Genomic DNA, 27,101 nt, shown 5'->3' with positions numbered 1-27,101 from the left:
ACCTCGACAATGAATTGTCTAGTGACGTCAGGAGTAACGAGGATAGGAGCGGACGTAAAACGTTCTTTTAGAAGATCAAAAGCTCCCTGGGCGGAACCGGACCACTTAAAACACGTCTTGACAGAAGTAAGAGCTGTGAGAGGGGCAGCAACTTGACCGAAATTACGAATGAAACGCCGATAGAAATTAGCGAAACCTAAAAAGCGCTGCAACTCGACACGTGACCTTGGAACGGGCCAATCACTGACAGCTTGGACCTTAGCGGAATCCATCTGAATGCCTTCAGCGGAAATAACGGAACCGAGAAAAGTAACGGAGGAGACATGAAAAGAACACTTCTCAGCCTTTACGTAGAGACAATTCTCTAAAGGCGCTGTAGAACACGTCGAACGTGCTGAACATGAATCTCGAGTGACGGAGAAAAAATCAGGATATCGTCAAGATAGACAAAAACAAAGATGTTCAGCATGTCTCTCAGAACATCATTAACTAATGCCTGAAAAACAGCTGGCGCATTGGCGAGACCGAACGGCAGAACCCGGTACTCAAAATGCCCTAACGGAGTGTTAAACGCCGTTTTCCACTCGTCCCCCTCTCTGATGCGCACGAGATGGTAAGCGTTACGAAGGTCCAACTTAGTAAAGCACCTGGCTCCCTGCAGAATCTCGAAGGCTGATGACATAAGGGGAAGCGGATAACGATTCTTAACCGTTATGTCATTCAGCCCTCGATAATCCACGCAGGGGCGCAGAGTACCGTCCTTCTTCTTAACAAAAAAGAACCCCGCCCCGGCCGGAGAGGAAGAAGGCACTATGGTACCGGCGTCAAGAGACACAGACAAATAATCCTCGAGAGCCTTACGTTCGGGAGCCGACAGAGAGTATAGTCTACCCCGAGGAGGAGTGGTCCCCGGAAGGAGATCAATACTACAATCATACGACCGGTGAGGAGGAAGGGAGTTGGCTCGGGACCGACTGAAGACCGTGCGCAGATCATGATATTCCTCCGGCACTCCTGTCAAATCGCCAGGTTCCTCCTGAGAAGTAGGGACAGAAGAAACGGGAGGGATGGCAGACATTAAACACTTCACATGACAAGAAACGTTCCAGGATAGGATAGAATTACTAGACCAATTAATAGAAGGATTATGACATACTAGCCAGGGATGACCCAAAACAACAGGTGTAAACGGTGAACGGAAAATCAAAAAAGAAATAGTCTCACTGTGGTTACCAGATACTGTGAGGGTTAAAGGTAGTGTCTCAAATCTGATACTGGGAAGATGACTACCATCTAAGGCGAACATGGGCGTAGGCTTCTCTAACTCTCTGAAAGGAATGTCATGTTTCCGAACCCATGCTTCGTCCATGAAACAACCCTCAGCCCCAGAGTCTATCAAGGCACTACATGTAGCACCCGAACCGGTCCAGCGTAGATGGACCGACAAAGTAGTACAGGATTTTGATGGAGAGACTTGAGTAGTTGCGCTCACCTGTAGCCCTCCGCTTACAGATGAGCTCTGGCTTTTACTGGACATGAATTAACAAAATGTCCAGCAACTCCGCAATAGAGGCACAGGCGGTTGGTGATCCTCCGTTCCCTCTCCTTAGTCGAGATGCGAATCCCTCCCAGCTGCATGGGCTCAGTCTCTGAGCCAGAGGAGGGAGATGGTTGCGATGCGGAGCAGGGAAACACCGTTGATGCGAGCTCTCTTCCACGAGCCCGGTGACGAAGATCTACCCGTCGTTCTATGCGGATGGCGAGAGCAATCAAAGAGTCCACATCTGAAGGAACCTCCCGGGAGAGAATCTCATCCTTAACCACTGCGTGGAGTCCCTCCAGAAAACGAGCGAGCAGCGCCGGCTCGTTCCACTCACTAGAGGCAGCAAGAGTGCGAAACTCAATAGAATAATCCGTTATGGACCGTTCACCTTGGCATAAGGAAGCCAGGGCCCTAGAAGCCTCCCTACCAAAAACTGAACGGTCAAAAACCCGAATCATCTCCTCTTTAAAGTTCTGGAACTTGTTAGAGCAATCAGCCCTTGCCTCCCAGATAGCTGTGCCCCATTCTCGAGCCCGGCCAGTAAGGAGTGAAATGACGTAAGCAACCCGAGCTCTCTCTCTAGAGTATGTGTTGGGTTGGAGAGAGAACACAATCTCACACTGCGTGAGAAAGGAGCGGCACTCAGTGGGCTGCCCGGAGTAGCAAGGTGGGTTATTAACCCTAGGTTCTGGAGGCTCGGCAGGCCAGGAAGTAACAGGTGGCACGAGACGTAGACTCTGGAACTGTCCAGAGAGGTCGGAAACCTGAGCGGCCAGGTTCTCCACGGCATGGCGAGCAGCAGACAATTCCTGCTCGTGTCTGCCGAGCATGGCTCCTTGGATCTCGACGGCAGTGTAACGAGCGTCTGAAGTCGCTGGGTCCATTCCTTGGTCGGTTCCTTCTGTCATGCAGGTGAAAGAGGACCCAAAAGCGACTTGGCGAAAACAGAGTCTTTAATCCAGTAAAGTAAATACAATCAAAAAAAACACAACTTTCACTCGAGATGACGAGGACAAACTGGAGACTCGATCTTGAACAGCAGGTGAACAGCAGGTTGCCTCGGGAAGGCACTTGAACCAGACAGACTCAGACACCTGCTCACCACGCAGCATCTGAGGAAAACACGACACGACAGGGCGATACACAAACACAGCACGGTGAATTCTAGACAAGGAACCGACAGGACAGGAACGGAACACAAAGGAAGAAATAGGGACTCTAATCAGGGGAAAGGATCGGGAACAGGTGTGGGAAGGCTAAATGATGATTAGGGGAATAGGAACAGCTGGGAGCAGGAACGGAACGATAGAGAGAAGAGAGAGCGAGAGAGTGAGAGAGGGAGGGGGAGAGAGAGGGATAGAAAGAGGGAAAGAACCTAATAAGACCAGCAGAGGGAAACGAATAGAATGGGGAGCACAGGGACAAGACATGATAATAAATGACAAAACATGACACAATCAGAGACAACTAATGACACCTGCCTCTGATTGAGAACCATACTAGGCCGAAACATAGAAATACCCAAATCATAGAAAAACAAACATAGACTGCCCACCCATCTCACGCCCTGACCATACTAACTAAATACAAAACACAGGAAATAAAGGTCAGAACATGACAGGTGTTTTCTTTGTTACTTTAACCACATATCTTCATGTCTCATTAATCAGAGTAATAAATGGATTGATTCCTATTTACCAAATGTACTGCAAATTATTGTCACAAATGTGAATTTGATACACTAACAGAAATGTATATTTGATCAAGCAACGTAGATGACTTTATTTCTAACAATGTATAAAGTCCACTGTAATAACAGAGAAAATACATTGGGTCTATTGGTCAGTGTTTGTTTATGTGGAGGGAGGGGTTGGAGCGGAAGTTTCAGCATCTCCTGGGTGTGTTCACCTGGTCAGCAGAGAGGGAGGAGAGAAACTCGAAAAACTCACCTCTCTTTCCCCGGTCTCCCCATCTCACAACCAAACTCTGGGGAGGGAAGAGGACAGCTAACTGGGTAGGTGTGCCATCATTTCAAGCTGCATTATACATTATTATCCTAATAAACTGAAACATTGTGCTTTTCTATGAAGAGGTAATCATTAGGATATGTTTGCTTAGTAATCTGTGTACTTTGATGAAGTTGAGACTGACTACACTCGTAAAGTGGCGTAAAGTGCCCAAAATGCCAGATGGGCTGGTCCACTTTTAGCCAAGTGAGCCATTCTACCTTGTTTTTTTTATCACTATCTGGCTAATAATCTGGCTAATAATCTGGGCCTCAAGGTAGAAACAAATGGACCAGTGTTGGGTCATCACAAAGAAAAAAAATGGGCCAGTGTTATAGAAATGAATACTTGTCCCTGTCCGCTCCTGCACTCTTAGAAAAAAAGGTTCCAAAAGGGTTCTGCAGCTGTCCTCATAGGAGAACCTTTTGAATAACCTTTTTTGTTCATAGAATAATATTTTCCTCTGTGAAATGGTTCCACATGGAACCCATATGGCTTATTCAAAGGGTTCTCCTATGGGAACAGTCAAAGAACCCTTTCAGGTCGAAGTCAAATCTAATTTGATAACAATTGTTTGATAACAATGTGAGTCAAACTTATCTTATGCATATCACAGAAATTATGTAAATCGGTAGATATAGAGACTTGAGACGCTTTTAAATCTCATCACATTTACCTGAAATTAGACTATATTTTTTACTTCTTTCAAAGTGCATGTTTGGTTAATTATATTTTATTCCATGTAATGTTTCCATAGAGTAACTGCAATGCTACTTTGGTAGTCAAATCACCTTAACATCACTTTGTCATTTTGTTTAACTGGAAAGGTACAACACTGCCTGTTAACTCTCAGAAGGAAGTTGTGCACATGAGTTCAGACTTCAAATCGAACAAAGAGACAATTCCTTGTTAAATATTTTGTTCTACATGAAATCTTTCAAACAGGTCTGGATTGACAAATGATTGTGTTTTAACATTTGTTCACAACAACAACACTTCTCTTGAGTTTCAATATAAGGGTTGGGAGCATTAACCCATAATCTCTTCACAGTGGCCATGTTACAGCCAGTACTTCTACTCCTGCTACTGGGTAAGAGTTCAGATGGGATGAATATTCCTCTTTTGGTATTATAGACCAACCTGCTATGACTTATCTAGTTGACCATGTATTCAAAGTAGTTGGGTAGAGTTTCAGAACCTGTCAACATCTATTTATGTACAATGAGCTTCAGTTTAAACAACATTTTAGATGACATCTACAGATCTCTCTCATTGAGTTGACACATTCATATTTTAGTACAGTGATTATGAAGTTGAAATGCTAGTCCTAAAGTTGATGTCGGTGTCACAATCTAAACAGAGAAAGAGATTGACCATCCCAAAAATAACATCTTTCTGATGTGACATTTATCCCCACAGCAGCCATGACCTCACCAGTGTTTGGGACTGAGGTATCGGTACTAGAGGGAACCTCTGTTACCCTTGTCTGCACATACCTAGGGGATAAAAATATTAAGACATGCTGGGGCAGAAGTTGTGGATTTGTTCAGTGTACTGATACCATAATGGAAGATAAATCCAAATATAAAATTAACGCTGAAGTTGGAACAGTGAATCTCACCATTTTAAAGCTTCAGCCGACAGACCGTGGGAGCTACTGCTGCAGAGTCTATGTCCCTGGATGGTTCAATGATCTAAAACAATTCTACAGCCTGAAGGTAGTCAAAGGTAAGTGTTGCTCACTTCAGACTATGGGTTAACAATGGGTTTTGCTCAGTGCCGATGTCACCTTACAGTAGGAAGGAACATGAAGGTTTAAAGTCTTCATCTCCATGTATGAATGTTGTATTAGTGCATCACTATTATGTATCAGTTTGTTCTCTCGCTAACAAAGTCTGCACTACTGCTGCCTAGTTTATCTTTATCCTGTGTCCCTTTCTGATGGTCTGTGTGGTGAAATACAGTATGTCTTGGTTACAGGTTGTGTGAGGGACCTACTGGACGAAGTCCATTTTCTGGGGAACAATATTGCGAATCAGCCATTTACAACCGAAAATGCAAGTCAGTGCAGGCAGGAATGCACCAAAAATGACAGGTGTCAGTACTTCACATTTGTTGATGAAAACGCAGGAATAAAAGTCCACAGGTACATGCTCAAAAATTATATTTTTTTTATGCTTGGGCAAATAAAGGCAGCAAAATCATTTTTGAATCAGCACCATTCTGATAACTACTACAACATTTTGGGGGGATATTTATCCCGCAGAAACAAATGTTTCCTGAAGGCCTCAACTGGTCATACGCCTGAAATTACAATACAGCACCTCCAACATGCAACCTCAGGCTACTCTCTGAGAAACTGCAGTGGTAAAGGTGAGTACATACAATGACATGACTCGAGTCATCATTTGTTTTGGCCATTGAATATCTAGCCAATATCTAATAATCACCGAGGTAGACTTTGTTAATAGGCCCTCTTAAACAGGATAACATAGACATGGATATCAAACTCTGTCATGTTGTGTTTCTGTTGATCCCATCATCTCTGTTGAAGGTGTAACCTAGTGAACGTCATCAATCAAGCATCAGAGCTCTTTGAAGAGAGCCGTTTCAGACCAATGATGTGTAAACTCTATAGAATACTATCACTACTATGTATTCACTTTTAGTCATTGATGCACAGGACACGTCCATATTCATAAAACAAATTGGTTGGAGGATTGAATGAGTTTGCAAATGTATGAATTTGCGTCTGTCACGTCTTTTTTACTCTGCTATAAAACAGTATGTGTTGCCTTCAATTAGAATAGATAATGGAAGCTAAATATGGTAATGTTTTCCAATCAACACAACAAGCAGTCTGATAAGCATTTCCTCTGTGTTTCCAACAGTCACCTACTCAGCCAAGAAGTACAGCCTCGTCCCTGAGAAGAAAAACTGGACCGAAGCACAAGAATACTGCAGACAGTACTACACAAACCTGTCCATCATACACACAGAAGAGGATTGGAAGGCAATTCAATCCTCTTTGGGTGATTTCTGTGGTGATGTGTGGATTGGGCTCCATAGGTCTGGTCCAACTGAAAAGTGGAAGTGGTCTGATGGAGAGGACTTCATGTTCTTTAACTGGGAAAAAGGTTTTGGTCTCAACACTGAGGGTTACGACTGTGTCTTGTCTATTTCATTTCATTGGCAACCAGTGAATTGTGCAGCCCTAAGTCAGTATATGTGTCAACGAGGTAAGGATTGACTAACTCACTCACTGTCTCTTTCTATAAATGGAAAATCCAACTTGTCATTTAACAAATGGGACTGACTGATTGATGTAACAACCCCTACCCTAATACTGTATTCTTCATCTAATCAGATCTCGAGCACTTTATTAATTTGGTTATCTGTAACTTCCAAGTTTATTTCTTATTGTGTTTAGTCATGAACTGCCTCGTGAAATCAGATGTGTCACTTTTCACCTTCCCTCCTGTAAGTTCGTCATGGTAATGGAACAACAGAGAAGGTGTATGAGCTGATGCCTGGGGCAATGATGTGGCAGGATGCTGTGACAGACTGCAGGGAAATAAACGGCAGAGAACTGGCGAGTATCTGTAACCAGAAAGAGCAGGAAGCCTTTGATGAGGTGACTACAGGGAAAACCTGGATTGGACTTCAGCAGAAGAACAAACTATGGAATTGGTCAAATGGAGAACCATTTCAGCAATGGGAACATACCATGGGAGGTGGAAACTGTGTACAGCTGAACTCAGACAGAAAATGGACACCAAACGATTGCTCTAGTCAAAGTATTTTCCTTTGCTATGGAGGTAAGTTGAACCACGTGAGAGTGTTATCAAACTGAAGTGTTTTAGTCAGTCAATCAATGACTAAATTGTACAGAATCTACACCAAGTAAATCCTAGTTTTAATATGATAACATTTTATATAGAGTAGGCCTACTTTGTTTTTCTATCAATTATAAAAATGTGCCTAAATGTATATGTATTCTACTTCATTCTGACAGATGAACACCCACTTAACACCACAGGGGATTTGACCATTCCTGTTACCCCTGAAACCACCAGGCCTATTTCCACCACAACACCTACCACTTTACTACCTACTGCTACTATTGGACAGTCCACCACCTCACCAACTACAACCACTAATGGACAGTCCACCACCTCACCAACTACAACCACTAATGGACAGTCCACCACCTCACTAACTACCACTACTAATGGAGAGTCGACAACACCACCAACATCAACTTCCAGTGGACAACTGACCTCATCGTGTCCCACCTCCCGAGACTGGAATCCTACATCCTCACCCAGTAGTGCAACTTCTCCAGTCCATCCGGGTGAGACATGGAGCTACATTCTGTACCCATGTGTACAAAGGTGTACAAGTGACAATTGTTGGGCTTTTTATTTGTGGTTTTGTGTTCATGAACTTGCATTTACATGTGTGCAATTTTATGCTTTTGTCTTGTCCATGCAGATTACCTGCACTACATCAACGAGTCCAAGAGCTGGATCAATGCCCTGGAGTTCTGTAAAAGTTGTGGCTCAGAGTCCAACCTGGTGCACATCACCAACCAGACCGTACAGGCTGACGTGACCCAGCTCCTGGCCAAAGTGGAGCTGCCATGTGGGGGGGTATGGATTGGTCTGGAGCGGTCCATCTTTGAGTGGAGCGCCCCCTGGCTGTGGACCAGTGGTGATGTTGATAAGGTGGTGAAGTACAGTGGGTGGCACAGCTGCTTCCCCCTCAATCCCATCAATTACCACTGTGGTAAGATGGTCCGGGTTGGTAACAGAGAACTGAAGTGGTTGGATGCTTCCTGTCATCAGGAATTACCCTTCATCTGTCAAGGTGTGTTGATTTTCTTTTGATCTTCTATTTTAGGGCTTGTTAATAAGTGGGGTGGAACATTCAGAATGTTGCAGATAGACAAATATTACATAGAAGTGTCATGGTTTACTGCGGAATAGAGATTTACTGTCTTGACTGTCATGTCAGCTCTATGGAATGTATTACTTAATGCAATGCTCTGATCATACCTCCCTATTGAAAAAGGCTCAATCTACATCCCAGCCACCCCCTCTCTACAGTTGGCTACTATCTGAATTGCTCTGAGGGGCTCAGAGTCTATACTCACTACACTCTGTGGTATACTGTAGCTTAATTATCTAAAACCAAATGCAAGGCCTGGCAATATAAGATACATTGATGACCTCTCCTCCATGTCCACTCATACTGTCCATGATGTTTCAACAGATCTCCACCAGAGGGCTCACCATGGCAGCCGGGACAGTCTGCAGACAGACACTATGTAACAGCATAGCTGATCTAATCTACCAGAGAGACTACCACACTCAAGGTCTGGAAGGAACCTGCATTTGAATTCATTATATTGTTACACTACTATTACTACTTTTCATATTATTACTGTTATTATTATTTATATTACAATTATTACAACTTTTTATGACTTTTATTTATCATTTTCACTATTACATTATATTACTTAATGACACTGTATGTTCATTCATAACCATTGCTATTTGACTCTTATTAACTGTACTAATTTGATTGTTTAAAAATAGAGTTGATAAAAAGTAAAGAAGATTATTAAAATTAAAATGTAGTTTTTCACTTTTGTGTGATCACTGTAGCCTACTGTAGAAGATGGCTAGTTAGCCTAGTGGTTAGAGCGTTGGACTGGGGCTGATAACGTAACAATCTGTTGCTCTGCCCCTGAACAAGGCAGTTAACCCACTGTTTCTAGGCCGTCATTGAAAATAAGAATATGTTCTTTACTGAATTGCCTAGTTAAATAAAAGGTCAAATTAAAATAAATAATTACACTTAGTATTGTGTTAAAAGATGTATGCATTTCATGTGACAACTGTGACTTCTGTGAAATTGACACCGCTGCTATATTGATGCAACAATGTGCCATGAACCATAAGCTGTGCAAAAACATGCATTTTGGAGACATAAAAAAGGGAAATGATAAGGTTTACATAGGCTATGGGTAACAATATTTTTTTGCAGGAGCCTATCCTAATAGATTAATGAGAGGAATCGCTCCCCTATCTCATCCCCCCCTTCCGCGCCGCAACCCCCATATCTGAGACATCGTCTATTACCAGCTCTATCTCTCTACTTACACTACCCCCTTCTCATAAATATCGAGAGAGAGAGAGAGAGAGAGAGAGAGAGAGAGAGAGAGAGAGAGAGAGAGAGAGAGAGAGAGAGAGAGAGAGAGAGAGAGAGAGAGAGAGAGAGACAAGAGAGAGAGAGAGAGAGAACAAGAGAGAGAGAGAGAGACAGCGAGACGGCCAGCAGCTCCCCTCTTGTGCACCAGTTACCGCGGATTGTGCAGACAGAGCTGTCAGTCCAGTCGTAAAAAACTTATTCACTGTAAAAATGTCGGCCAGACCAGGCTACTATCGGCAGGAGCTGAACAAGACTGTATGGGAAGTTCCCGAGCGGTACCAGAACCTGACTCCCGTGGGCTCTGGGGCCTACGGTTCGGTATGGTGAGTAGGCTATATGAAAGAGGGAGGGGCGAGGCTGTCCATACACACAATACAATGCAGATGAAAAACATAATTTAGCCTTATGATTTGTATTATGAATATACATTATTGGATAATATTGGAAAAACAACAAGCCTATTTATATCCATATTTTCATTATTATTGTGCAATTGCCAGCCTATTATCATTATTATTACTGAGGATGTTTTTATTGTTATTAGGCAGTTATTTGGCCTATTTAAATTCAAATATAATCCATGTTCATGTAGCCTAGTTATTTTAGTTGTTATGCACGAGAAAATCCTCAATGTTATTTTCATGTTTGTTATTAAATGTCGATTTACTAGACTACTCTATTGGTATCAATACGATGCTGTCATAAAGGCTACGTGTCCAATTGTATTGGTTTATCTGTCGTCAGTCCAACGGCAGACTGTCTACAGTTGTTGTCGGGCGTCATCAGTCCAACGGCAGACTGTCTACAGTTGTTGCCTCTCGGTGCGGAGGCTTTAAACACCTTAAGCTTCGCATGTACATTAGCTGTTTCAGTCTGCCCCATACGATTCCCGCACCGAAAGGAAACAACAAGGAGTTATCGGCGCATCGCGCCTGCAACCACGCGCTACGGAAGATCCTCTGAATCGTGACAGTTCTCAATAGGATTTCTATAAGGCTTTTTGGGCTACTGACAGGGACAGCACTTCGGCAGGATCTACACTGAACAATTTAAGGATGTATGACACATCTGTATAGCCAGCCATGTGTATGTGTAGGGGCTACCTCAGTGTTGCTGACTGCAAATATCTTGGATTTTTCTTTTTTTCAGACATTTGTGCTGTTATGGACTTTTATCTTTGATATGTGTATGTTCACTTCAGACAGTGAAGAGGGTCCTAGGGAAGAAATCTCAACATTGTATTCATGACCACCAGTCTGTTGACCTAACAACAGACATCAATTTCATAACCTGATCTCCTCCCCATACAGTAAATACAAGCTCTCTCTTTCTTATACACACATAGGGGTGGCAGGGTAGCCTAGTGGTTAGAGCGTTGGACTAGTAACCGAAAGGTTGCAAGTTCAAGTCCCCGACCTGACAAGGTACAAATCTGTTCTGCCCCTTGAACAGGCAGTTAACCCACTGTTACTAGGCCGTTATTGAAAATAAGAATTTGTTCTTAACTGACTTGCCTAGTAAAATAAAGGTAAAAGCACACACACACACAGCTGTCTAGCCAATTGAGGTGCAGAAGAGGCTACATTTCCACATGAACAAGTTCCTCTTTTCTCACAAGTGGGTTGGGCAATATTTCCTTGTTTTAATTTTTGAACACTCTTTGTTGCGGGAGAATAGACACTGTTGCCATGGCGAGGTGTCATGGTGATGTGTGCACCTCGACTTGAGTGTCATACATGCAATCCATATTGATCCATGCATGGGAAGGGAAATGAAGTGCTTTTACTATAACAGCACTGGTAGATAGATTAGATTTACATTGTAGGCAGAGCTCTCTTTGTTGTTTATATGCTGGTAAAACAGCCAACCAGCTGATTGATGGGAAGAACTGCGGTGTTTTACTACTCCACTGAGAAATCATGGTGAAATCGGCACAGTTATGTCTGTTTGATTTGATGAAGACCTTGGAAGCTGAGTAGATAGACATGGTAGCATTGCTCTACCATGTGTCTGCTTCTTTTGACAAATACAATTCTCAAACAGTTAAAAACAAAAACTCATTATTTATGTGGATTCACAAACACATCTAATACACCATCAACCAAGATGCAGAGCAATGCAGTCATGTGATCTTCTACCCCTACAAAATGGCACCACTGCTCATAGTACCAGTCTAGCCAGCAAGGACACTCACATTCTTACACACAATCTCCCATCTCTCTTTAACTTTTTTTCTCTCTCTCTCTCTCTCTCTCTGTCTCTCTGTCTCTCTATCTGAGCCCTGCATTGTTCAGGCTGAGCTCCACCCATTGTCACAATCTTCTCTATGGCAGAGCTGATTGATTAGCAGAGGGGTGGGGGTTTGGGAATTGGGGAGGTATTTTATAGGGGGTTGGGACTGGGAGAGCCTTGGGAGTCCATGGACATTATTTCTGAGGATACAGAGGAGAATTGGAGTCATTATATTGATCCTTGGTGCTCCTCAATTTCCCTGCAAAGCCTCCTGAGATTGTTTGCCCGAGGTCAATGATCTGATCAGAAAGGCTCATATAATGAATATCAGATCAAATAAAAAATGTCACATGTGCCTAATACAGATGTAGACTTTACTGAGAAATGCTTACTTACAAGCCCTTTCCCAACAATGCAGAGTTAAAAAGTAAGAAAAATATATAGGAGCACCGGTACTGAGTTATTGAGCAGGGGTACAAGGTAGTTGAGGTAATACCGTATGTAGATGTAGGTAGGTGTAAAGGCGACTAGGCAATCATGATAGATGATAAAAAGAGTAGCAGCAGCGTATGTGAAGAGTGTGAAAGTGTGTCTATCCGTGAGTGTGTGTGTGTTTTTTTTTTGTGTGTGAGCGTACGCAGTGCGTGTGTGTGTTGGACTGCCAGAGTGTAGTATGTGTAAGTGTGTGGTAGAGTCGAGTGAGTGTGCATAGACCCGGGGGAAATAAAAAGGGGATCAATGCAAATAGCAGTGGTGGAAAAAGTACCCAATTGTTATATTTTGAGTAAAAGTAAAGATACCTTAATAGAAGTAAAACTTAACTGAAGTAAAATACTACTTGAGCAAAAGACTAAACATATTTGGTTTTAAATAATACTTAAGTATCAAAATTAGATGTATAAATCATTTAAAATGCATTATATTAAGCAAACCAGATGACACTATTTTCTTTTTTTAAATTTACAGATAGCCAGGGTCACACTCCAACAGATATAATTTACAAATAAAGCATTTGTGTTTAGTGAGTCCACCAGATCAGACCTTTAGGGATGACCAGGGATGTTCTCTTGATAAGTGTGTGAATTGGACAATTTACTGTCCTGCTAAGCATTCAAAATGTAACAAGTACTTTTGGTGTCAGGGAAAATGTATGGAGTAAAAAGTACATACTTGTCTTTAGGAATGGAGTGGAGTAAAAGTAAAAGTTGTCAAACATATAAATAGTAAAGTAAAGTACAGATACCCCCAAAAATGACTTAAGTAGTACTCTAAAGTATTTTACACCACTGGCAAATAGTCAGTGTAGCCATTTGATTAACTGTTCAACAATCTTATGGCTTGGGGGTAGAAGCTGTTCAGGAGCCCTTGGTCCTCCGGTACCGCTTGCCCTCCGGTAGCAGAGAGAACAGTCTATAACTTGGATGGCTGGAGTCTTTGGCAACTTTTAGGGCCTTCCTACTACACCACCTGGTATAGAGGTTCTGGATGGCAGTGAGCTTGGCCCCAGTGATGTACTGGGCCATACACACTTCCATCTGTAGCACCTTATGGTCGGATACCAAGCAGCTGCCATACCAAGCGGTGATGCAGCCAGCCAAGCTGCTCTCAATGGCGTAGCCATCAGACAGAGGTATTATCGTACCTGCACTAAAGCAGACTCATATCACACATTGTTGCAGCAACACTATGCAAATCATGGCTACTGTGAGTGTGTGGTATTTGTCAGCACATAACGTTATGTAACAGTAATATAGCATTGTGCAAATGTTTGTGCTTGCACCATGAATGTTTCATTTAGTGAACGAACTCATTCCCACGTGCCTATTTCAACTGTTGCAGCAACACTATGCAAATCATGGCTACTGTGAGTGTGTGGTATTTGTCAGCACATTGTGTAACTTTGTAGATGGCATATCCATATGCTTTTGTTTGTAGGGGCTTCGCTGCTTAAAGAGCTATTATCATGTCACTTTGGTGCCATTTAGCCGACGCTGTTGTGCAGGGTTTGTTTACAACGTGAGAGGACAAGCGATGGCCGCCGAAGCTCTCGGATGAAAGCACACATGAAATAGAATCTCAAGTACATGAACTGTCTATCGGGATGAACATGCAAGCTGCTGTGGGGAGCAAGATGCTGGAGAATAAAAGCAAAGCAACCTTCATTTTGAATTCTATGTGCAAACAAGATGCTCTGGCAGATGCTTTCATGTTTGCCCCACTATTTCCTTTGAATGATTGTATATGCATAAGACTAAAGTCAATATAGATAGCTAGATAGAGAGAGAGAAAACCAAATGACTTTGCATCAGATATTGCGTTGCCTTTGATGCAACCCTTCCCCCTCACCCACTCTTTCTGTTTTTGAAACTTGAGGTGCATTAATGTAACAGCTGATCAAACATTCTGAGATGGAAGACAGAGTCAGTTGCAGAAATCGATGCATAGACTGCTTGTGGAGTTGTTGGCAGTGAGGTAGACAGCCATGTATGGAAGATGAGATGGCAGAGGACTGTGTGTGTGTGTGTGTGTGTGAGAGAGATGGAGATGTCTGGCTTGTGTCATGGAAAGATGATGGTGTGCTAGCTGCCTGTTTGGCAAACATATAACAGGCATCTAGCAGCAGGTGCTTCTGTGGCTGTGAATGAAATGAATGCACTTGGCGTTGTCGGAAGGCGATGCGGTCTGATTATGGTGTGTACATGGCCTTGTGTTGTACACATGGCAGGCCCCAGGTAATGACATAGTAATGGTGTAGCGCTCCTCACAGGCTGGTTAAAGGGGTTAGCGGTCAAGTTGATAATGACAGTGATTTACATTAATGCTGTTTTAGCTTCTTGTGGAGTTGTGGCTCTGTGCTGCCTTTCCTTCCTCTGTTCTTCACACTTCCTCTTTATCATCTCCTTTACTGCTTCTTCTTTCCTTCAGTCTAGTTTCTTTTGATTTCTCAAACACTTATTTCCTGTCTGGTACTTCCTGTCCCCTCCCTCATCTCTTGCTCTCCCTCAGTCTCTCTCTGACCTCTACTCTTTATACACTCCTTTGTCTCTTCATTCCTCTATAATGTTATTGCCTAGAATCTTTTTCATTTCCCCTAACACTCCTCTCTGTGCAACATCGGAATTGAGTAAGATGTTGCTCCAAATGCTGCCTAAGTAGAAATAACACTGTCAACAACGAAGATGGCAGCTCAACACCAGTACACTACTCAGACATACATTTGCACTAATAAGGAATCTAATAATTTAACGAGCAACATGTTTAGAAGCAATGCATTTCATTTTTAAGTCTCTCTCTCTCTCTCTCTCTCTCTGTTATGCAGGTGAATGAGGACCCAAAAGCGACTTGGCGAAAACAGAGTCTTTAATCCAGTAAAGTAAAATACAATCAAAAAACACAATTTCCACTCGTAATGACGAGAACAGACTGGAGACTCGATCTTGAACTGCAGGTTGCCTCGGGAAGGCACTTGAACTTAGCAGACTCAGACACCTGCTCACCACGCAGCATCTGAGGGAAACACGACACGACAGGGCGATACACAAACACAGCACGGTGAACAATAGACAAGGATCCGACAGGGCAGGAACGGAAAACAAGGAAAGAAATAGGGACTCTAATCAGGGGAAAAGATAAGGAACAGGTGTGGGAAGACTAAATGATTGATTAGGGAATAGGAACAGCTCAGGAACGATAGAGAGAGAGAGAGAGAGGAAGGGAGAGAGAAAAAGGGGAACCAACCTCAGGGGAAAATCAAGATGATATAGGATACCCCACTCACCAGTACACAGCTAAGCATATGACAAGGAACAGGTGCAGGAAGACTAAAGAAATTGACTCTAAGGAGGAACAGCTGGGAGACTAAAGATTGATTAGGGGAATAGGAACAGCTAGGAGCGGGCGAAGAGAGAGAGGAAGGGAGAGAGAAAAAGGGGAACGAACTAAAAAAGACCAGCAGGGGAAAATGAACAGAAGGAAAAGCAAAATGACAAGATGATATAAGACAAAACATGACAGTACCCCCCACTCACCAGCGCCTCCTGGCGCTCTCGAGGAGGAACACTGGCGGCAACGGAGGAAATCATAGATCAAACGGTCCAACGTCCCGAGAAAGAACCCAACTCTCTCCTCAGGACCGTAACGAAAACGAAAAAAAGGGAAACTAGGGTACTACTCTAAAAAAAAAAATGAGACACGGGTAGAGAACTGAAAACCTTAGAGCAAACAGGACCAAACAGGCCAGGAGAGTAACAACTAGGGACAGACTGAGACACAGCAAGGGCAGGAACAAGAACAGGAGAGATGCGATGGCAGGGAACAGACTGAGACCCAGCAAGACCAGGAGCAGAAGCAGAAAAAAAATTACCAGACCTTTTTCTGCGCGCAGTCTGAACACGCAGCCACGAAACGGCGCGTGTCACGCTCCTGAGTAGGCCACCAAAACCGCTGGCGAATAGAAGCAAGCGTACCCCGAACGCCGGGATGGCCAGCTAACTTGGCAGAGTGAGCCCACTGAAGAACAGCCAGACGAGTAGAAACAGGAACGAAGTTACTAAGCGGCGACGCAGTGTGCGTGAGTGCTTGCTTAACCTGTCTCTCAATTCCCCAGACAGTCAACCCGACAACACGCCCAACAGGAAGGATCCCCTCGGGATCGGTAGAAGCCACAGAAGAACTAAAGAGACGGGATAAAGCATGAGGCTTGGTGTTCTTAGTGGCAATAAGAAATGTTGGCATGACGCGCATTAGTTTGCAGAACGGATGTACTCAAGGTTCCTTTGGTCAGTTGATACCACTGTCGCCATTTGCCTAGGGCTAAACGGATGGCGAGCAGTTGGTTAGCCACATCATAGTTACGTTCCGACGGTTGAGAAAAATACGCACAAGGGTGGACCCCATCGTCAGTATCGGAGCGCTGGGACAGAATGGCTCCCACGCCCACCCGACGCTCAACCTCAACAATAAACTGTTTAGTGACGTCAGGTGCAACAAGGATAGGAGCGGATGGAACAACAATCATACGACCGGTGAGGAGGAAGGGAGTTGGTTCTTCTGCGCCCTCCGGCACTCCTGTCAAATCACCAGGTTCCTCCTGAGAAGAGGGAACAGAACAAACAGGAGAAATAGCAGACATTAAACACTTCATGACAAGAAACGTTCCAGGAAAGGATAGAATTACTAGACCAATCAAAGAGGATTATGACACACTAGCCAGGGATGACCCAAAACAACAGGTGTAAAAGGTGAACAAAAAATCAAAAAGAAATGGTCTCACTATGGTTACCAGATACAGTGAGGGTTAAAGGTAGTGTTTCACATAATATACTGGGGAAGGACTACCATCCAAGGCAAACATGACCGTGGGCTCCCTAACTGTCTGAGAGGAATGTCATGTTCATGATTATTCTGATGAGGCTTCGTCCATAAAACAGCCCTCTGCCCATTAATGCACTGCAATAGAGCTGCTTTTCACATGTACTTGACAGGACCGTCTTCTTATCAGTCGCCCTCCGCTTACTGATGAGCTCTGGCCTTTAACTACATGAAATGACAAAATGACCAGCGGAACTAGAGACAGAGGCGGTTGTGAAGTCGAGATGCGAATACCCCCAGCTGCATGGGCTCAACACCTGAGTCAGTGGGGAAAGACGGTAGTGTTAACGCGAGCTCTCTTCTATGAGCTCGGTGACGAAGATCTACCCGTCGTTCCTCGAGTTCAATCAAAGAATCCACGCTGGATGGAACCTCCCGAGAGAGAATCTCATCCTTAACCCTGGAGTCCCTCCAGAAACGACCTGAGCAACGCCTGCTCGTTCCAGTTACTGGAGGCAGCAAGAGTGCGAAACTCTATAGAGTAATCCGTTATGGATCGGGCTTGACATAGGGAAGACAGGGACCAGGAAGCTTCTTTCCCAAAAACTGAACAACTTATCATCTCCTCTTTAAAGTTCAGATAATTGTTAGTACACTCAGCGCTTGCCTCCCAGATAGCTGTGCCCCACTGATGCAAGCATGAGTGCAGTTTGGAGAGAGAACACAATTCACACTGGGTGAGAAAGGAGCGGCACTCAGTGGGCTGCCCAGAATAACAGTGGGGGTTCCGGAGGCTCGGAAGAACCGGAAGTAGCTGGTGACACGAGACGAAGACTCTGATACTGTCCTGAGAGGTCGGAGACCTGAGCGGCCAGGGTCTCAACGGCATGCCGAGCAGCAGACAATTCCTGCTCGTGTTCCCTGGAACTCGAGAGTAGAGTAGAGAGAATCCATAGTCGCTGGGTCCATTCTTGGTCGGATCCTTCTGTTATGCAGGTGAATGAGGACCCAAAAGCGACTTGGCGAAAACAGAGTCTTTAATCCAGTAAAGTAAAATACAATCAAAAAACACAATTTCCAGTAATGACGAGAACAGACAACTCGATCTTGAACTGCAGGTTTCACTTGAATAGCAGACTCAGACATAGCATTGCGATTTTTAGGGACTCTAATCAGGGGAAAAGATAAGGAACAGGTGTGGGAAGACTAAATGATTGATTAGGGGAATAGGAACAGCTGGGAGCAGGAACGGAACGATAGAGAGAAGAGAGAGAGGAAGGGAGAGAGAAAAAGGGGAACGAACCTAAAAAGACCAGCAGGGGGAAAACGAACAGAAGGAAAAGCAAAATGACAAGATGATATAAGACAAAACATGACACTCTCTCTCTCTCCACAGCTCAGCATATGACGTGCGGCTACGGCAGAAGGTGGCGGTGAAAAAGCTGTCTCGGCCTTTCCAGTCCCTTATCCACAGTAGGCGCTCGTACCGCGAGCTCCGGCTACTCAAGCACATGAAACATGAGAATGTGAGTAAGGAGTGGTTGAAGACCTCCTGTGTTGGCTAGTTGACCTAAATTGCCTTGATAATGCACAATAGAGTTGTAACTCTTTGGCATCAACCTTCTCCCTGAACAGGTAATAGGACTACTGGATGTATTCTCCCCTGCTGCATCGCTAGAGGACTTCCATGAAGTGTGAGTGACTACTGAACGAGCACCAGGATGTCCAAAATACCCCATACAGTAATTATACTGTCATGATTATTCTGATGATGACATATTGCATTTAAATAGAGCTTTTCACCAGGATTCAAGGCATGTACTGTCTAACTGAATTGGAACATCTCCATGCACTGTTCTAAAAGTCCCCTCCTCCTCCTCCTCCTCCTCTTTCCAGCTACCTGGTAACCAACTTGATGGGGGCAGACCTGAACAACATAGTCAAATTCCAGCGTCTCTCTGATGAGCATGTGCAGTTTCTTATTTACCAGCTGCTCAGAGGCCTCAAGGTAGTTAACCCCCCAACGCATCATGTTTAGACGTATTCTTTTACATACTATCCCATACACTCACAGTACAAAGCAACCTTCCCTGATTATAATTGTTTTTACTCACAAAGACAACTGTTACATATTTCAAGATGCCACAATTAAACCTCAAACACCATCATCATGATCCTTTTTATACTATAAAATTACTGGCTATAATTTACTAGAATATCCCTTAACATCCTCTGAAATGGTATATATACTGTACCTTCACATTTGATTACAAACTCGGATATACTGCTAAGTTTGAAATCTACATTATGCCAGCCTCACTAGGCAACACAGTTAAGAGGGGACTGACCAGCCAGCCTAGTAGCTAGCAAACCTAGTTACCAAGGAATGAACAAAAAATGTAGACCCTTTTAGACAGGGGCCAATGTTAGAATACACTGTTGACCTCTCTCTCTCTCTCGCACTCCATTCTTTCTTTTCTCCTCCCACTCCTCCCCCCATCCCGCTGCCATGTCCCTTTTCCCGTCTCCCCCTGAACAGTACATCCATTCAGCAGGACTGATCCACAGAGTGAGTGGTGGCTTTCCTCTTTTCTTCTCTTCTTGCCCACTCTTTTCATTGTTCCTCATCCCCTCTTTTCATAAAGGCCGTCTTCTGGAGAGCAATTGCTTCTCCTGAGTGCTTTGTTGTCTTTAAAGGCAATTCTGTATTTAGAATGTACCAGCATGTGTGTAAGTAGATAATATCATATTGTGTGAGTGTGTTAGAGAGAGATTGTGTGCTGAGAGCTTCTTGTTGCATGTGCCTGTAGGCCTAACACCCAGCTTGTAAAACCCAGTATACAGTGCCTTGCGAAAGTATTCGGCCCCCTTGAACTTTGCAACCTTTTGCCACATTTCAGGCTTCAAACATAAAGATATAAAACTGTATTTTTTTTCAACAACAAGTGGGACACAATCATGAAGTGGAATGACATTTATTGGATATTTCAAACTTTTTTAACAATTCAAAAACTGAAAAATTGGGCGTGCAAAATTATTCAGCCCCCTTAAGTTAATACTTTGTAGCGCCACCTTTTGCTGCGATTACAGCTGTAAGTCGCTTGGGGTATGTCTATCAGTTTTGCACATCGAGAGACTGAATTTTTTCCCCATTCCTCCTTGCAAAACAGCTCGAGCTCAGTGAGGTTGGATGGAGAGCATTTGTGAACAGCAGTTTTCAGTTCTTTCCACAGATTCTCGATTGGATTCAGGTCTGGACTTTGACTTGGCCATTCTAACACCTGGATATGTTTATTTTTGAACAATTCCATTGTAGATTTTGCTTTATGTTTTGGATCATTGTCTTGTTGGAAGACAAATCTCCGTCCCAGTCTCAGGTCTTTTGCAGACTCCATCAGGTTTTCTTCCAGAATGGTCCTGTATTTGGCTCCATCCATCTTCCCATCAATTTTAACCATCTTCCCTGTCCCTGCTGAAGAAAAGCAGGCCCAAACCATGATGCTGCCACCACCATGTTTGACAGTGGGGATGGTGTGTTCAGGGTGATGAGCTGTGTTGCTTTTACGCCAAACATAACGTTTTGCATTGTTGCCAAAAAGTTCTATTTTGGTTTCATCTGACCAGAGAACCTTCTTCCACATGTTTGGTGTGTCTCCCAGGTGGCTTGTGGCAAACTTTAAACAACACTTGTTATGGATATCTTTAAGAAATGGCTTTCTTCTTGCCACTCTTACATAAAGGCCAGATTTGTGCAATATACGACTGATTGTTGTCCTATGGACAGAGTCTCCCACCTCAGCTGTAGATCTCTGCAGTTCATCCAGAGTGATCATGGGCCTCTTGGCTGCATCTCTGATCAGTCTTCTCCTTGTATGAGCTGAAAGTTTAGAGGGACGGCCAGGTCTTGGTAGATTTGCAGTGGTCTGATACTCCTTCCATTTCAATATTATCGCTTGCACAGTGCTCCTTGGGATGTTTAAAGCTTGGTAAATCTTTTTGTATCCAAATCCGGCTTTAAACTTCTTCACAACAGTATCTCGGACCTGCCTGGTGTGTTCCTTGTTCTTCATGATGCTCTCTGCGCTTTTAACGGACCTCTGAGACTATCACAGTGCAGGTGCATTTATACGGAGACTTGATTACACACAGGTGGATTGTATTTATCATCATTAGTCATTTGGGTCAACATTGGATCATTCAGAGATCCTCACTGAACTTCTGGAGAGAGTTTGCTGCACTGAAAGTAAAGGGGCTGAATAATTTTGCACGCCCAATTTTTCAGTTTTTGATTTGTTAAAAAAGTTTCAAATATCCAATAAATGTCGTTCCACTTCATGATTATGTCCCACTTGTTGTTGATTCTTCACAAAAAAAATACAGTTTTATATCTTTATGTTTGAAGCCTGAAATGTGGCAAAAGGTCGCAAAGTTCAAGGGGGCCGAATACTTTCGCAAGGCACTGTATGTTTCAACCTGTCTGTCTGTCTATCTATCTATCTATCTCCCTTTCGGTCTGTCTGTGTTCATTGCTTTCTCCCTTTCTTTTCCCCTGTCCTTCAGACAGTCTTTGTGTTGACCGGTCTGTCTTTTCATGTATCTGTCTCACAGGACCTGAAACCAAGTAACGTGGCAGTGAACGAGGACTGCGAGCTGAGGGTAAGACCAGTGACCCAGCCACCCAACTCCTCAACGCCTCAGACTATCACAACACAACCTTCCCCAACTCAGAAATGGCTATCACCATGACAACCTGTGTCTCTCTCGCTCTCCCCCAGATCCTTGACTTTGGATTGGCCAGACAGACGGATGATGAGATGACGGGGTACGTGGCGACTCGCTGGTATCGAGCGCCAGAGATCATGCTTAACTGGATGCACTACAATCAGACAGGTACAGATCCACACTCACACAACCCAAGAATTATCATAAACCCAAGATCCTCATTTCACACCACATATTACCAGACACCTAATATTACAGCCAAACACATACTCTATCATCAAACAGTTCTTTCCAGAAAGAAAAAGTATCTAGCTATATCTGTGACGTTATGGCTAATCATAAAATCCTGTTGTTATGACGACTGAATGTTAACGCCTCTGTTACAGTGGATATCTGGTCAGTGGGATGCATCATGGGAGAGCTGCTGAAGGGGAAGGTCCTGTTTCCCGGCAACGATTGTATCCTTCACTAACACAGACATGACTTGATACGGAGTGCACTACACTCCCAAACCGCTCTCCAGCGCTGTTACCGCCCATACTGCTCTGTGGACACATATCAGCTCGTCCCATATTTGCATCACAATCCCATCTAGAGATATAGCCTTTCTGTCTGAAGGGGAGGTGTATTGAGAGTGACTGAAAGGAAAGGAAGTTCACAATGGACTGAATTGTATTGACTGTCAACGACTGAAACAAATAGGAATGTGATTTACTGCTTTGTGTGTATGTATTGGGTCCTCAAATGTTGGAGTATGCTGTCTGCATAAAACGAACACTAGAACACTGTTCTAGCAAAGTCAAGTATGCCTACCCTCAGTCAGTTGTTCTACCTAAAGAGTTGGTCCTGCCAACCAAATGACTTTTTCACAGTCATGATGGCCCTTAATTAACCCCTCCTGATCTAAGATATCGACCAGCTAAAGAGGATTATGGAGGTGGTGGGCACCCCGACCCCTGACCTTCTACAGAAGATCTCCTCTGAACATGTGAGAAGATGGAGAAATAGAGGGAGAGATGGGAAAGTTGAATGGATCATTCGCTATATCAATGCAAATTGCTTTAATGATACTGATTATCCCCTGACATCCATTGATAGGTGTAATTGATTGACTAATTTGATGATCGATTATTCTATATTTTGCTTGTAGCATGATTGATTTCTCAATTGGCCCTGCAATGTACTGTACACATTGTCACGTGTGTGTACATTGCTTCCTTTTCATAGGCTCAGAAATATATCCAGTCTCTACCCTTCATGCCCCAGCAGGACTTAGAGAAGATATTCAGAGAGGCCAACCCAATGGGTGAGACTGAGTCATACCTGATAACTGAATTTGCTGGAGGCTAATTTTAACCCAAGACTATAGTCACCCAAGGCTATGGATAACATAATGCAGCTTTGTTAGTATTTTTCACTTTGCGCCGACATCTTAATCTCGGTCTCCATCTTTCTCTCTGCAACTCCATTCTTCTCTCTCCCTCCCTCCCTCCCTCCCTCAGCTGTGGATCTACTGAAGCGCATGCTGGTTCTGGACTGTGACGGGCGTGTTTCGGCCAGTGAGGCTCTCTCCCACCCTTATTTCTCCCAGTACCACGACCCGGACGACGAACCAGAGGCCCTGCCCTACGACCAGACGCTGGAGAGCAAGGACCGCACACTAGAGGAGTGGAAAGGTCAGAGAGAGAGATGGAGGGTGGCTGGAGTGGAGGAGGTTAAGAGGGATTCTCTTTTTTAAAGATTCAACATTTATTTTCTGCTATGTTCTTGACCAGAACTAAACGTTCTCTCTTGCTCCTCACCTTTTGTTCATCCCTCTTTCTTCACCTCATCTTCTTTCACTTTCTCTCTCTCTCTCTCTCTCTCTCTCTCTCTCTCTCTCTCTCTCTCTCTCTCTCTCTCTCTCTCTCTCTCTCTCTCTCTCTCTCTCTCTCTCTCTCTCTCTCTCTCTCTCTCTCTCTCTCTCTCTCTCTCTCTCTCTCTCTCTCTCTCTCTCTCTCTCTCTCCATCCCCCTATACAGAGCTGGTGTTCGAGGAGATGAATGGAATCAAAGCGCCTGTCAGCGAAACGAGCAGTCTACAGGTGGAACAGTGAAAGACAAAACCCTGCCTCCTTCTGCTCGGTCTGTCCCGTCAGCTGAGGAAGGACCGCCGTCTTGTCTCCGTCTGTCTGCCAGCATTGGGGAGGCGGGAGGAACCCAAAAGAAAGAGAGACTGTGGGCCAATCAGAGACAACGCTGTGTCCCCTAGAGGCATGACACTCCTCCCCTTGCTCACTGTGACTGGCTATTTGACTGCCTGTCATGAGTTTTGTAAAAGGGGAGCAGGGAGAGGGGAGGTCTGGTTGAACTGATAGGGATGAGAATACGCACATTACGACGATTACAGGGAGCATGTTTTGATAGGCATATGTTTACAGTCTGTTGAAAAGAGGTAGGAGAGAGGCAGAGAGAGAAAGTAGCACAAGGGTTTTCAAACCTACCCAAGGGTCCAACTGATAAATAGGCATTGGCTACAGGTCACTGGAAATCTTTGTCATAAAGACATTTTATAAGCACTCATAATGGATGTCAGTTTAAGTCTGCTTATAACACCTGTTATGTCATGGTAATGACAGAGGGTTCTAGTGAATTGTTGTCAAGAATTTCACGCATTTTGCTGTCTCAGGCGCCGCTACAGAATCTCCCGTAAGTGTTCAGTTGGGTTTAGATCTGGTGACTGAGACGGCAATGGCATATGGTTTACATCGTTTTCATACACATCAAACCATTCAGTGACCATTTGTGCCCTGTCGATGGGGGCATTGTTATCCTATGGGGACATAGCCATGGTGGCCAAAATAATGGCCAGCCCAGAATTTTTAAACATGACCCTAAATGTCACGTTCGTTTAGAGATGGATTAGACCAAGGTGCACCGTGGTAGGCGTAAATCTTTCTTTAATTGATGACACTGAAAAAACAGCAAATACAAAAACGAAACGCACAGTTCTGTAGGGCTGGAAAGCAATAGTACAAAAACAAGATCCCACAAACTCAGGTGGAAAACAGGCTGCCTAAGTATGATCCCCAATCAGAGACAACGATAGACAGCTGCCTCTGATTGGGAACCATACCCGACCAACAAAGAAATAGAACACATAGATTGCCCACCCTAGTCACACCCTGACTTAACCAAAATAGAGAATAAAAAGGATCTCTAAGGTCAGGGCGTGACACTAAACATGTTGGGATTTTAATGAATTAACTCAGAAACCACACCTGTGTGGAAGCACCTGCTTTCAATAAGATTTGTATCGCTTATTAACTCAAGACTTTCCATTATTTTGGCAGTTACCTGTATGTAGGCTATGCATTTGTTGCTGGTATCACCCATTTCAGATTCCACTGGCTCTAGTCCAACAGGTTTTACTAGTCCCTGGCTCTGTAGAGAAACCCAAACCTATAGCTGAAGTTTACATCTGAACATTTAGCAGATACCATTACCCACAGTGACTCCCAGATGCATGCAGTTTAAATTGGATTTACAGGTCTGAATGTTGTAGTTTCAGAGGTCTAATATTCTGCATGTTTTAAAGGGGCGTACGGAGGTGAACGAATTACAGGGGAATAAAATAATTCAATTTTCCTGGAATTGCAACATATACTAGCCCAAGAACTACAACAACAATCATATACACAATGCCTCAATTACAGTAGAGATAATCTGAAATACTCTTTCTCGGTTGATGTTTGACTATTTACGGTCCTGTATGTGTCATGTACAATTGTTGATATTGGAAACTTGGTGGATTTAAATAGAACTGCAAAAAATATGAATGTATACAAAACTGTATGTTTAAAAAACAAGTGTCTTTTCATTCTATGGTGGCATGAATTTGAACTGTACAATTTCTGCCGTATGCATTTCCAATCAATAACCGAATGTCACCTCTGTGTCATAATGCCATGACAACTCATGACAGCTGATGTCAACCAACTCAACACTATTACAACAGTTATAACACCATTATTCAGCATGAACAAGTAAACATTTGGTTACACATATTCAGAATAAATCAAATCGATCTATTCCCTGTCTTGGTAACGTTATGAATGCGTGCATCAATCCAGTCTTGTTTTCTCCCCAAAATGATTAAGTCTATTGTTGTATGGATATATTCCTTAATGTTTCCAAGTATCACGCAGCAGCCTATCAGCCGGTATGCAGCACTATGTCAGTGGTGAGAATCTGTCATGGGCATAGCATGTTGTGGCATTATGAAAGACCACTTTACTCCAGAGTTACGGCCTACTCATTCCTCCTCCACATGGCCAAAGTTCCATCAATACTCCCAGCCCACACACACAGTAGCTTTCCAGTGCTTTATGGGTTGCAAGTCTAAGTATACAAGGCATTTTGTTTGTGTGTGTGTCAATTTGCCTTCAAGTTCCATTCTTTCATGTTTCCAACAAACATGCATGCAGGCATCAAACTATGTCATAATCTCTCAGCCACAGAACAGAAACAGTATTATGAGAGACCACCCTTCTGATCATCATGACGATGCATGTATCCTCTTCTTCCTCTTGTCATCAATAAAAGCTCAATTCATCACCAGTTATCTTACTGTGTGTGTGTCATAGACTCATATAATAATTGTGCGTGTGTGGCCTACATGTACATTTTTACATTTGAGACTGCAGAAAAACAGCATCAAAGCAGAAAGGAAGTGTAACCAAGGGAGGCCAGGAAAATACTAAAATAACTTTCATCCCTATTTTTAGGCTAGGCTAGGCTAGCTCTCTTTGCTATCTCATGACAACAGACAGCATTTTGGCAACATTCCTTGTGACTTGATTGTAAGACAATAAGGAGCCAGGGCGGCAGGTTGCCTAGCTGTTAAGAGTGTTGCTGGTTCGAATCTCTGAGTCGACTAGGTGAAAAAATATGCCAATGTGCAATGGAGTAAGGCTCTTAACCTTAATCTGGATGAAGAGCATCTGCTAAATTACTCAAATGTAAAAATGAGTCTGGACAAAGACACCCAATAATAGCACAGAGCGACTCTAGTGTTTACCTTTTTCCCCT

The 27,101-nt window shown here is 43.6% G+C and overlaps 2 protein-coding genes across 3 annotated transcripts; both read left to right on the top strand.

Moving 5' to 3' along the window:
• Positions 1-3,508: 3,508 nt before the first annotated feature.
• LOC124013916 (secretory phospholipase A2 receptor-like) lies at positions 3,509-9,712 on the top strand. 2 transcript variants are annotated; one of them, XM_046328476.1, is made up of 10 exons: positions 3,509-3,557; positions 4,601-4,639; positions 4,969-5,277; positions 5,530-5,695; positions 5,816-5,922; positions 6,441-6,788; positions 7,035-7,367; positions 7,565-7,903; positions 8,044-8,418; positions 8,824-9,712. In XM_046328476.1, exons 2-10 carry the CDS (start codon positions 4,606-4,608, stop codon positions 8,880-8,882), a joined length of 2,070 nt encoding a protein of 689 aa, XP_046184432.1. In that variant the 5' UTR covers positions 3,509-3,557; positions 4,601-4,605; the 3' UTR covers positions 8,883-9,712. The 2 variants fall into 2 exon arrangements, with proteins under 2 accessions (XP_046184432.1, XP_046184433.1); XM_046328477.1 differs by lacking the exon at positions 3,509-3,557 and having other exon boundaries at positions 4,028-4,639; positions 4,972-5,277; positions 8,824-9,711.
• Positions 9,713-9,828: 116 nt separating this feature from the next.
• On the top strand, positions 9,829-26,630 carry LOC124013918 (mitogen-activated protein kinase 11-like). Its single transcript, XM_046328478.1, has 12 exons — positions 9,829-10,091; positions 18,707-18,836; positions 18,946-19,004; positions 19,207-19,318; positions 19,850-19,879; positions 21,919-21,966; positions 22,086-22,200; positions 22,419-22,490; positions 22,941-23,020; positions 23,260-23,338; positions 23,535-23,708; positions 24,054-26,630. Exons 1-12 carry the CDS (start codon positions 9,979-9,981, stop codon positions 24,125-24,127), a joined length of 1,086 nt encoding a protein of 361 aa, XP_046184434.1. The 5' UTR covers positions 9,829-9,978; the 3' UTR covers positions 24,128-26,630.
• Positions 26,631-27,101: the final 471 nt, after the last annotated feature.

This window comes from Oncorhynchus gorbuscha, linkage group LG25 (genome assembly GCF_021184085.1).
Source record: "Oncorhynchus gorbuscha isolate QuinsamMale2020 ecotype Even-year linkage group LG25, OgorEven_v1.0, whole genome shotgun sequence".
Taxonomy (NCBI): Eukaryota; Metazoa; Chordata; class Actinopteri; order Salmoniformes; family Salmonidae; genus Oncorhynchus; species Oncorhynchus gorbuscha.
This window is presented reverse-complemented; position numbering and strand designations above follow the sequence as displayed.

Coding starts and splice junctions, on each gene's coding strand:
- LOC124013916 (XM_046328476.1), top strand. CDS start 4,606: ATGTTACAGCCAGTACTTCTACTCCTGCTACTGG. Junction 5,278..5,529: donor CAGCCTGAAGGTAGTCAAAG/GTAAGTGTTGCT, acceptor TCTTGGTTACAG/GTTGTGTGAGGGACCTACTG. Junction 7,368..7,564: donor TATTTTCCTTTGCTATGGAG/GTAAGTTGAACC, acceptor TCATTCTGACAG/ATGAACACCCACTTAACACC.
- LOC124013918 (XM_046328478.1), top strand. CDS start 9,979: ATGTCGGCCAGACCAGGCTACTATCGGCAGGAGCTGAACAAGACTGTA. Junction 19,880..21,918: donor CAGCAGGACTGATCCACAGA/GTGAGTGGTGGC, acceptor TCTGTCTCACAG/GACCTGAAACCAAGTAACGT. Junction 22,491..22,940: donor CCTGTTTCCCGGCAACGATT/GTATCCTTCACT, acceptor TCCTGATCTAAG/ATATCGACCAGCTAAAGAGG.